At 36.7% G+C, this 12,112-nt stretch overlaps 1 protein-coding gene across 1 annotated transcript in view; it reads right to left on the bottom strand.

The window, feature by feature from the left end:
* Positions 1–12,112, bottom strand: part of TMPRSS15 (transmembrane serine protease 15) — a 53,103-nt gene that overhangs the window by 836 nt on the left and 40,155 nt on the right. Inside the window, exons 22-27 of the mRNA XM_032679354.1 lie at positions 8,099–8,194; positions 5,104–5,153; positions 4,510–4,684; positions 2,389–2,570; positions 2,063–2,158; positions 1,019–1,158 (exon numbers count right to left, since the gene is read on the bottom strand). Of these exons, the coding sequence (XP_032535245.1) occupies positions 1,019–1,158; positions 2,063–2,158; positions 2,389–2,570; positions 4,510–4,684; positions 5,104–5,153; positions 8,099–8,194 (739 nt within the window). The remainder of the gene's footprint in view (positions 1–1,018; positions 1,159–2,062; positions 2,159–2,388; positions 2,571–4,509; positions 4,685–5,103; positions 5,154–8,098; positions 8,195–12,112) is intronic.

Raw genomic sequence — 12,112 nt, 5'->3', positions numbered from 1 at the left:
TGCAAGGAGTTGACCATTAAAATACTTCTGCCCATAACTCTAGGGCATCCCAGAATGTTCAAAGGCTGTGACAGCAGCCTAAAGGGGGAAGTGCTCACAGGACTCACTTGTTCATCTTTGCTTATGGTTGAATGGTCATGATCACAGCACTGGTCACTTGTGCTCTCTATCAGCCTGTGGTGCTGAACTTTTTCTCTCTCTCTCTCTTTTTTTTTTTTTTCCTCTGGTATGAGATTCAGAAAACAAAAAGGAAAAAGAAAGGCCACAGAAGGAAAGGGCATTATGCTTGCACATGCTGGACTAAACTAACCAAAGTCACTGCACCTGGTGAAGGCTTAGATTGGGAGAGCTAGGCAAGAGCAATTATGTGGGCGTGCTCCTCATCAGGCTTGAGGAGAACTGGCCAGTCTCCATACCATAGACTCCATATTGCTGGAAGAAAAATTATGTGACAGCCAGTTCTGAGTACATCCTCAAAAATAAGCAGTGTGTTTATAAGCAGAGCTGGAATGGATAAAAACCAACTCTCCTAGGAAGCAACATATGAGATCAATGCAGAAAGGCAGCCTCTCTGAAATGCTGTGGCATTCACTGACAAAAGGTCTCCAAAGTCTACAGTTTCTGGGGAAAAGCAGCGTTGTTTTCTTCCTTTCCCTTCATGAAGCATTCCTGACACTTCAATCTATTTGGCGTTTATTTCTCTGTCCTCTGTTTTTCCCTAAACATGTCCCTCTCTCCTTCATAGAATTACTCAGCAGTAACTATTCAAAGCTAAGTGCAGAAAATTTCCAGTCTCATTTAACTCCCTCCATGTTTGTGCCAAGATGACATGAAAAAATTTTTTTATTTTTTCAGCTTGTATCCTGACAAAGTATTAAATGGGCAGAATGCTGTGGGTAGAAATTACATTCATGGACAGTGATTGTCCTAGTTTTATTGACTGGAGGATCAGGGAGCATTTTATTCAGTAACTAGATTTGGTATATGCTAGCAGTGGAAGTGAGTTGCTCGTATTTACCTGACAGGAATCTATTCCTCCCGTGTCATATCCTGCACAGAGCATATTCTCAGTGATGTTGTATTCTGGCATCCATTGTTGGCATTTCTCATTCGAAATGAGGGGCACCTCTGCTTCTTGCAATATATCCGAAGTGGGACCTGATGAAAATACAAATTACCTTTACCTGCAGCAATAAATATGTACATCCTACTTGGAACACTGATGGTTTTGTTCCTTTTCCAGCATGCTGGGCATGCTCCCGAGCAGCAGGAATCCCTAGTTCACTGCTGTACCATTCAGGCTTATGCTCCTGCAACACAGGCACTGATTAAAAGGTGCTCGTTGACTGAATTCTGTCTTTCATTTGTGTAATGGGACTAAATTTGGTTATAATTAAATCAAGATGACTAAAATCAGTGAGTATGAACTCACTACGGGGAGATCTAAGGGAGCTTGGGTAGTGGAGTGTTTCCTCACTACTCATTGTGCAACTTTGATTGAATATTTGCAGTTTTAATAAAAGATTATTTTACTAATTCCTACCCAAAATTTTAAATGAAACTTTATTCTGAAATGTAGAAGGCAGTGCATTCAAGCAACTGCAGAAGTGAAATGGCATGTTTATTGTTTCATAGAGACTCCAAATCTGGAGCATTTGACATACAAACAGCACATACATTTCACACTGCAGTCAGTTTACTTGACTTCTGGGGAAAATAATTTTCACATTGTCAGAGAGACTAATCTTCCCCCTCCCCCCCCCAATATCTGGAAACAAGATGTACATATTTCATGTTGAGAAAATAGTCATCAAAACTTCTAAGGGGATGTAATAAGGTTACTTCATAGTTTAATGATCTTAGATATGTATGTTTTTTCCAATAAATATGTTAACACACTGTCACTTTGCTTTAGAGAAGAATGGTGGAGTGGAATAGTTCCCAAATTTTCTTATGGAGGAGTAACTCTAAACTATTTGACCTTAGCAATTCCTGTGGAGCGAGAAACAAGTTTTCCCTCACAGCTGCATGCCTGTCATGATTTTCCAAGCAGATGACCCACCTTCACTCTCAATGGTACCCCAGCCAGCAATGGAGCAGTTAATTCCTGGTAAAAACTGTTGGTTTTCTTCTGGTAAGCAGATAGGTTGTATGTAATCTGTGAATGAGAAACAAGCAACGAATTTCAACCTCTTCCCCGTGTTCAGGTTTTTGTGAAGTCTCATAGGAAAATGTGCATTAATTCAAACCCACTTTTTGGGTAAGATATCCAGGAAGCACTGGGCTGACTCCAGGATGTAAAAAATGTGCAGCCACCCGACCACCCTCACACTTAGCACAGTTTTGCATGACAGAGTAAATCTGCTTTACGGGAGAATAACAGCTCACCTGTATATTGCACTTTGTGCTGTAGGTGCATTAGAGCAATATCACTATCTTTTGTTTGCTTCGAGTAATGAGGATTCATAATTATTCGATCGATGTTTCGAACTGCTGTTGAAGGCTGAGTCAGATTTGATTGAGCATAGAGGCCAAGGACTGCTTGCCATCGAGATGGTTTTAATTGCCTCCTAGAAGTTGCAAGGAGTACTCACAATTATGAATGATTAATGAAAATTTTGAAAAAATACGTGTTAGATAAAAGGCTGATCTGTAACCTCATGGTAATTGGTAGCATTTGCACATTTTGTCAAAATAAATAGCTGTGCTCACAATTTCGTGATGGTAATACTATCTTAAACATCCACACTGCAGATACATGTTGTTGATTTTTTTATGGTAAGCTTATAATGCATTATTTATAATGAATTAATCAGACAGTGGCTCAGGGGAGGAAAATACATTAACTAAATTACTATGGTTTCTTAAACACTATGAAAGATACTGCTGACTGCCCACCAGGCAATTAATATTGGTCCCAGTTAGAAAATTGGAATGGAATATCTAAAGAATAATAGGTCTAAGATGTCATTGAAAATGCTGCAGCTCATAGACTCAGAAAAATGTTCTCTTTTTTTAAAAATCTAAATAGATATGCTAAGACAAAATAATAATCTGCATTTTTTTCCCCTGAGCTACACATGTTGTTTTGAGGCTGTATTCATCAGAGAATTATTATTTGCTCTTTTTTAATCAACCAGTTTATAGTTTCAAAAATATGTTTTCGACCTGGTTGTTGTACCGAATTGGTTTCTGTTGATCTTTTGTTTTGACATCAAGTGCTTATTTTGTTCTAAACTAGGAGCGCTTAAGTAAATGTTCAGAATTAAGGTGTGAAATGGCAAGCTCTGATTTAGGAAAATTTTAGCAAAGTCAAGATGATAAAATTAAATTTAAGTGAAAATAAAAGGGTGATTCAAGTGAAAAGGAAGTATTAAGGCAATTGTAGGTTTATTGTGTGGAAACTAAGAGGATTTGATCCTTCTCATTTCAGTGTCTTTCTGTGGGATGTAGCTCCTGCCATACAATGAGGAAACATTAATATTTTGGCACAGTCTCCACTGCCTTACTATTTAGCTATTTATAATGAAAACTCTACTGTAATTTTCAATATTAATATTTCTTCTTTTTTTTACCATTCCAGTTCCTAAGTGTCTTCTACACTTGTTTTTATTATAGATGTTATGAAAGTAAACCCTAGAAAATGTTTAAATATACATCACTTATTTGAATGGTACAAATAACACCATCTAGAGGATATCCAATATTGCCTAATCAATGCACATAAATCAAGATTCATTCTAGTGATGCACAGTAAATCTTGATCAATCTCTGATAGTATACAGTAGGAGCAGGCAACGTTGAGTTTACCTTTATGGGGTATGATGTCATTCTTTGTACCACTGGCAGGGATTCAACTAATTTATGGAGGCCCACATTAATTACGGATTAAGTACCAATGCTCAGAATTGGTACCATATATTTAAAGTGCAATTCTTTATTGTGCAGAAAATGCTGCTTAGTTTCCATGATTCTCTGCATTTAAGGACTGAGGATTTACCAGAAAGTAAAGGAGCTTTTAGCTGAGCCCACAAGTGATTCAAAGCACAGTCATTAAACAGTGAGCTAGTTGTTAATTTTTTATATCAGTGTCACAATTTATTCATAGTCTGATACCTCCTTAGTGAACTTGCACATGAAACAAGTGTTCCACTATCTTTAAAATAAAAAAAGATGTGGCATGGATGTCATATGGCCACTTCAGCTAATTGGAAAGATGCCCTGGAGCCAGCGGAGAGAAAGAGGCACTTGTGAATTTATTCTAAAGTAAATTTTTTTAAAAGTAAATTTTCTAACTTATTCTAAAGTCAACATCTGGAAGCACTCTAAAAAGTGCTGCTTCCCAGGGATTTCAGTAGGATCTTTTGAAAGTGTGTTTTGCTCTGTACAGGACTGATAAATCTCTCAGGTCATACTTCAACAGAGCTTTAGTGGTGACTACCCACTGTTTGGGTAGTTGATGTTGGGAAGGTGTCAGAATGTGTTGGTTCTGAGTGCCATCAACTTTACCCAAATACACAATGTGCTGCTGTCACCAGCCACTCGTCACTGACAAGGGAAGCTCCACAAACAGGTCGTAAATTATAATGGAGTGAAACTATCCAAGGCCAAGCCTCTCTTCTGGCATAACTTCCACCTACAATCCTTGTGGCGTTGTTCTGAGTTACCAGGTGTTTTCCACAAGCTAAAATAAAGAAAAATAAAAAAAAATAAATAAAGATTAAGGGGATATAGTAAATTTTATTAAACTAGTCAATATTCTTGGAAAAAATAGGTTTTGTAGAATCTGAACTGCTATTCAAAAATGGCAGAAAAACGTTTGGTGTTTTATAGCTGAAATCAAGATGCTACTTTATAACTTGGATTTAGATGTGTTCTTTCCTCAGGCCTTCTGGATTTTTTATATATGTTTTTGGTATAGATCCATCTCTAGTGAATACTTAACACTGAAAACAAGTGAAGACTGTAAATTTTCCTGTGTTTATATCATTATGACTATAGCTTTTATAGTCCAATCCCTAACCTTTCCGTTCAAGCTGTAAACATTAGGCTTTATGGTCTGAACAATTTGATCTCCCTGGAAAATATTCCTGGAGTACTTACATTGAATGTTACATTGCAGATGAACCACCAGGTTGTTCAAACAGTGTTCTCTAGAAGGAAAGTGCAATTAAATCACAAGTATCTGCACACCAGATAGCTCTAAATGACTGTCAAATACATAAACATACACACATATATAAATGTATATAATCATACATATATGTACATTAGTCTATCAGTTTATCAGTATCCAGCTGTTAAATAAAATAATTTATTCCACATGCTTAAATTATTTTTGGTTATAAATACACAACATTAAGCAATATATAAGATTAAATTTACATATTCCCCTCCAATGAACACTTAATTGGTTTATGTTACGGAAATAAATGTAGACATCCTTGTGTTTTAGGGAAATGAGTCATCTGTCTGTGACAGACTCAGAAGAATTGCAACTGCCTATAGCATTTTTTTCTTACCTTTTGAGATGTTTTCAATATCTTATCACTAGAGATCAGTGTGACCAAAGAATTTAAGAGGATAGTTTGATACCACCGTATCATTTTACTAAGATAATAATGCACTGTAAAATACATAGCTGCATCTGCAAGGTTAGAAATTATTTAGCAGAGATATAAAGCCAGTGGCTGAGGAGCACAAGATCACAGATCAAAACTACTCAAGCGTTTCTGACACCCAGAGGTTTTAAGATTGTGTTCATAGCTTGTAATGAATCTGAAACACTTGAGACAGTGTGTGTGCTAGCAATTTCTCTCTGATACACACAGAAATACATCAGAGAGAGACAAAAAAAAAAAGTCTGCCAATGGGTTGTTTGCAGTGTGCATTTCCACATAATTTTTAAATGGGAAAAAGGAAGGTTGCTTTAAACAGGATATGGTATGATGTATCCCTCACTGTGTTTGCTCCAAAATCTGATGTCTCTTGTGGGGGAAATATTGCTTGACATGACATTTTCCTGATGGTATAGTGGTACAAGGAGGAAAGTGGGAACTGTAACCACCCAGCACCTGCTTAGTTAAACCTTCACCACAGAGGGGTAAAAACAAGATATCCCTTCACCTCTGAACAGTCTCCCATCAGCATCTTTTAAGGTTGTAATTTAAAGATTGGAAAACAAATTCTGTAATTTGTGTTCAAATCTATATTGACTTCATAAGGGCATCAAACCCACTGGAAACCAAGACCATCTTCTGCGTAAACATAACAACTAGATACTCTTGACCAAGCTCCCTCCATAGGCTTTAAAAGAGTGATCAGTGGGGCTGTATATTAGCTCCTTTATTTATCTGATCTTATGCTTTCTTATAGGTAGATGAATAAACTAGCCAAATGAATGCCCAACGTGTCAGATTTGTCCCTATAATTTTACATAAAAGCAAGGAATCACATGTACCGAGGGTTTTGGCCCCTCACCAGTACCTACTGGTTGATTTAGCAGAAATTACTTCATGGACCTCTGCTTTTTCTTCTTCCTGAAGCTTTCTCCCAGCAGGAAAAGCACTTCCTTGCCTGCACTTCAGCCCAACAGTCCTCAGCTGCCTCTTGGCCAGCACAGGAGAGGCCAAAAGGCAGCAGAGGCATTGGGTGTGCTGAATACCCAACCCCTGTGCCTCCCTGAGTGTCAGCTACCAAACAGCATGCCAGGCAGACATCTGGAGTGGTTGGGATATCTGTGAGCATGATCTGCACTTAGAACTGGCAAAAGCAATTATCCCTGTGGAATCTGCTCACATATATTTACCAGACAGGATTCTGCACTGTTACAAAGCTATGCTGCCAAAAATCACATTACCTAAGGGCATCAGAGAACACTTTTGCTGTCTCTGTCACTGCAGCTTTCAAGTCCTGTTATGTGTGCCCTCCTTTGTTTCAGTGGTGGATGCACTTGAGTAAAGACCAAAGGCAATGTGAGAAATACATTTTGTAATTAGATTACCAGTTAATGAATTCGGTTGTTTGAATTATCTAGTCTGTGTGATCTTTCTATCATTCATGATATGTACAAAAATAGTGTGTCAATCTGTAATGGTGGCACCCTGTAAAATGATTCCTATCAGCTATCCATGTGAAACATTTTCTGCAACAGAAATACAACTAAGACAAATGAATTTATTCCATTTCCTCCTGCATTAATCACTTTTTAGTGTTTAATTGATATTAACAGAAGAAATCTTTAAATCATTACTGCTCTTCAAGATGTCTTGTGGCAATTCTGGTTTAGATATCCATTCAAGAAAAAAAGAAAAATAGCTTGCAATGACATTCCATTAGTTTAAGATACTTTCACCACCAGTGAGAATAATAAATAAATGTTTGGGAGTATAATTAGGACATAAAATATATGTTTTATTTTTTTTCCCCAGAGATAAAATAGAGCATAGAAAAATAATAATTCTCTCCTGCTTTATTACTATGTGGTATGTTTATAAAGGCAAACTGAAAGAACATGAACTCTTGCCGTCCTCAACACAATTTCAGCATTTTAGCAATTAGACAGTAATTTTCTGCCTCAATGCTTTTGGTAAGATTCCAGAAAAATGTGCATAGTAAACCCTTCTATAAGCAGAAAAACAGCAGTTGAAGTCATTATATATATTTTTTTAAAAATTGATGATGGATTATAATTATGGGTGAATGTCACTCCATCTAAATTCTGCTATATTATATATTCATAATTTAGAGATTTCTAGATAAGAAATGTTTTGCTAAAATAGCAGTATTTATTGTTCCCACAGTGAATGCATAAAGACTTCACTTAAGATTTTACTGAATGCTATCTAAAAATGTAGCAAGCATCTTTTTCCCTTTTAATTTGCAATAGATGGAGGAGAATAGAAGGGGAAGAGCTGCCCAATGTTACCCAGAACCCACCAGTAGACAGAGAATAAAACCTAGATATGTTTATAGTCCAGACCATATACAGAATCTTGTTACCTCTCAGATAAATTTGAGATAGAAATTAGTGTATAAATGATCACCACCATACTTTCAAGTGATCATTTGTTTGAGGAAGAAACCTCACTGTACCCACCTTTCTGTAAATATTAGGGTGTGGTTCACTCCTTCGGTGATGTTGACAAACGGGCCGTTTCCAGTGAATAATATAGTTGATGACATATTTGCATTCCTGGGAGGAAAAGATGTGTATATTTTTAGATATTTACCCTGTTCCACTGGTAGAGTAATATTTGAGAAATAATTATGCTGATGGAATAAACAGCAGGAGTTTGTTTTTTTTTTCCCCTGAAATAATGACTATTTAGCAGAAGATTCTTGAGGCTTGAAACTCATATGGATTAAAATGTGACTCACTTACCTCCACTCTTACATCTTACTCCAAGATTTCTAATGCTACAGTAATATTGAAAGAGACAGGAATTAATTGTTTTAAGAGCAGTAAATATATATTTTTTTTCTTTTCTGTGCCACAATGAAGGGTTTGCAATACCAATTCTTAAATACATAGAGCTCAAACTTAGTATGCAAAACAGAGCAGTAATAGCTGAGCCTTGGAGCATCACAGTCTTGCTTTTTGGGGGGAGTATAATTACACTGATACAATACTGTCTAGAAAAGAACTGAAATTGTATTTTATATCATGAAGAATGTAATGCAATAAATTTTACCTTCCTTAAAAGTTAAGTTTCACCTTGCAGATCTGTTGATATCAAAATAACTGTGGAGTACGTCAAGGGTGTTGTGTTTACTATTGATCACAATAGTTCCTCTGAAGTGGGGTGTAGTCATAGAATCACAGAATAGTTTGGATTGGAAGGGACCTTTAAAGGTCATCTAATCAGTTTAAAGGTCACCAATTAGTCTGTTCCTCAGCCTACTTATTCTTTTGCAGTAATGGCTTTTTGAACACTAAGAATTCTGTGTAAAGATAAATTGTTTTGATGTTTCTAAATCATATCCAGATTTACTTTATAGCTCATTCTGCATCATATACCTTGTGATACTTCATATGACCAGCTTGGAACATATACCCATGAGTCACATTTGTTTCCCTCGAGGAAATATGGGGAAAAAAGACAGCTGTGGCTAAACTACACAACTTTTGGAGAGATGACAGCCTAGTCCCATCTGACCCTTTAGCCATACATATCTCAGGAGCAAGAGGAGAACCACTTGTGCAGGTTTGACACACAAGGAGCAAAGTGTGTATGAAAGAAGTATCATCTCTCCTCTTCAAGTACTGGGAAGCATGAAGTCTAGAATCTGCCTGCAATTCTGCTGTGTATGGAGACTAAGACTAGGTACAGGGAAAAGGAGGTGTTCAGCAGCCCTGTTGTGCCACTAGGAGAGCTGTATGACCCACCTCCTGGAAAAGTCACTACTGCCACATTTCTCAGCCTGGAAGTGACAAAATCCACTTAATTTTCTCTCTCTCTCTCTCTGAATATAGGAAGAATGTCTGTACACTCTAGCCTAGTGTACAGAATCTTTCTAGTGTAAACATTAGTACACTAATATGTACTTCAGAGATTACCCCAGAACAGTGACTTGACCTTTCAGACAGTCAGGGAAAATAGTAAAGTGCCAGTCCAGGTAGGCCTCAAAAAAACACCTGTGTTTACATATGGACTCGTATGAAGAGCTGCTATTTTCTAACTGCTTGCATTCACACAATATATAATATGAAAATTTGAACACTACAAATAAAACTAACCTCTCTATACTTTCTGCATCTGAAATGAAGTTTCCTAAGCAATGGGTTTAAGCCAAGCTCCCTAATGTCTGATCCTAAATGAAGCTGTGGGCCTACAAGTCCCAAAAAACCATTGGCATTCCTCCTATACCTTTAAGGTCAAAGAACACATTATTAGTTGTTGACAACTGACATGAAATTAAGTCTATCACCAAATTATGACTGTCCTAATTCTGGTCATCAGTGCTGCAAACACAGTCTAAACACACCTGAGAACTACACTCTCTCTTACACTGAGCCCATGACTCTTTGGTGGATGACATTTGGAAATGGTGAGGATGAAAACTTCATCGACCTGGAAATCTCAGACAAGACATCTTATTCCAGTGAAATAAATTTCTGCTCAAGACTTTTGTGAGAATTTTACAGTTCAGTAAAGACCCAGCTGGCTCTGGTCCCAGAGAAACAAGCATGTTTCACACCAGACCAGTGGAATGGTGAAAAGTTCAATGTATGATTTTCTTCATTCCAGGAAATATGATGCTAATAATATTCAGAATTTAACTGTGCTGTCAGATGCATACAGCTACAAGCACAAGTTGAGCAAAGGATCATTTTCAGATGTCCCAAGAGCATCAATTTGTTCACATTCTACCCCAGGTTCATTAAGAATATTTGTAAATGATTTGCCTAAGTTGTATTCTGTAGATGAACATACAGACATGCCTCCAAATTTGCTTCCTGTTTGGCACATATTACAAGTGCAACAGTCATATATTTGAAAAATGGAGGCAAAAGGATTCACACGTGTGGTTTATTAGAATCTGTGTGGAACATGGCACTTTCTAGCCCAACTACATGAATAATCAGTATATGCTACAGGACTCCTATCATTTCAGTCCTTTTGATAAATTAAACAGGAAACCAGATTAGCAAATTATCAATTAACAGTGAAGGCAAATTGTCCTAGATGAACCTTAGCCTTCTTTCTCTAATAAAGTATGATTCCAGGTTGTAATTCAGTACAGCAGCATGAGCTATAGCCTACTCAGCATCTGTTATTACAAACATTAATTTAGCAACAAATACGGTGAGATTTATTAACAAATATGCTGCTACAGTGGGATTCAGGGAAGGCAGAAATAGTGTGATATATATATATGTATTATCTCTCTCTCTCTATATATATATATATACACATATACACCCCCCATATATATATATATATATATATATATATACACACACGTGAAAATTTTATCCTATTCTGTAGCATCAGTAACAGTAGTAGCAGTAGCCCCCAGATTACAAAAAATGTGATACAATTTATGTTTAAAAGTAATTTTTCTTGACGATGGGAATATTTAATAGACAGAAATGGAATTAAAAAGAAATAACTAGGAAACTTAAAAGGAAATTTTTTAGCAAGTGCTTCTGACTAGTTTATAGAGAACCTGAAACATACTGCCACAGAACGTTATGGGGGCAAAAACATAAGTAATTTTTAAAAGGTAATAGAAAGCACCATGGAAGACAAAGTTCCTTGAAGCCTATCAAATATAAAAATGTAATTTAAATCAATAGACCACAAAATTACTCCTTTCCAGAAGTTCCAGAGGGAAAAGAGGCAAGGGAGGGGGAGAAAGAAACAGAGAAAGAAGGTTACTGGCCACTCTAAAGAGGGTGGTATTTGCCTAGAAATATATTTAAACATGGTTTGTTTGCTCTTATATGTATGCTTAAGAGGTAACTACATACCTAAATTACAATCAGCATTTGTGTGTGTAACTATCAGATATTTATGTAAATGCAGTACCTACTCAAGGGAAAAAAGTAAAAGAAACCAACAAACGTTCATCCAGTGATTAAAAGTATTTTTGAGACAACACTTGGATATTTTTCTAAATCCTTATAACTCTGTGATTGCTACAATTAATTTATCAGAAGGGCATTTGCAGGCATCTTTCTGTGGTCAGAGACTAAAATAATGAACTGTAAGCTTAGAATTTAATTTAGTTATTACTTGGATGAGTGACATTCCCTAAAAACTTCAGCACTGCACGAAAGCTAGTTATTATTCAGTGGATGGCAGTGAAGTTTCTTGCAATGTAAGTAGTGCCAGAGTTTAGGTCGTGAATTTTACCACAGATTGAAAAATGCAACATCCCTGTGTTCAACCCTCCCCACCTTTCCCCCTAAAATTCTTCTGAACAGTGACTGAAACCAAATCTATTTTTCAGTCATATACTTCCCTCCTCCCTCCCTACTCTAAATACACCTCAAGAGAAATGCAGTTTCCTCTCCCAACAGCTCGGATCTAATGATAGGTATGAAATGTGTTGGGAATCCAGTAGCAGAATATCCAAGGGATTGTCATGAATTTACTCGAAATGA

Source organism: Chiroxiphia lanceolata, chromosome 2, assembly GCF_009829145.1.
Source record: "Chiroxiphia lanceolata isolate bChiLan1 chromosome 2, bChiLan1.pri, whole genome shotgun sequence".
NCBI classification, from domain to species: domain Eukaryota; kingdom Metazoa; phylum Chordata; class Aves; order Passeriformes; family Pipridae; genus Chiroxiphia; species Chiroxiphia lanceolata.
The sequence above is the reverse complement of the archived record's forward strand: the minus strand, read 5'-3'. Positions and strand labels throughout refer to the sequence as shown.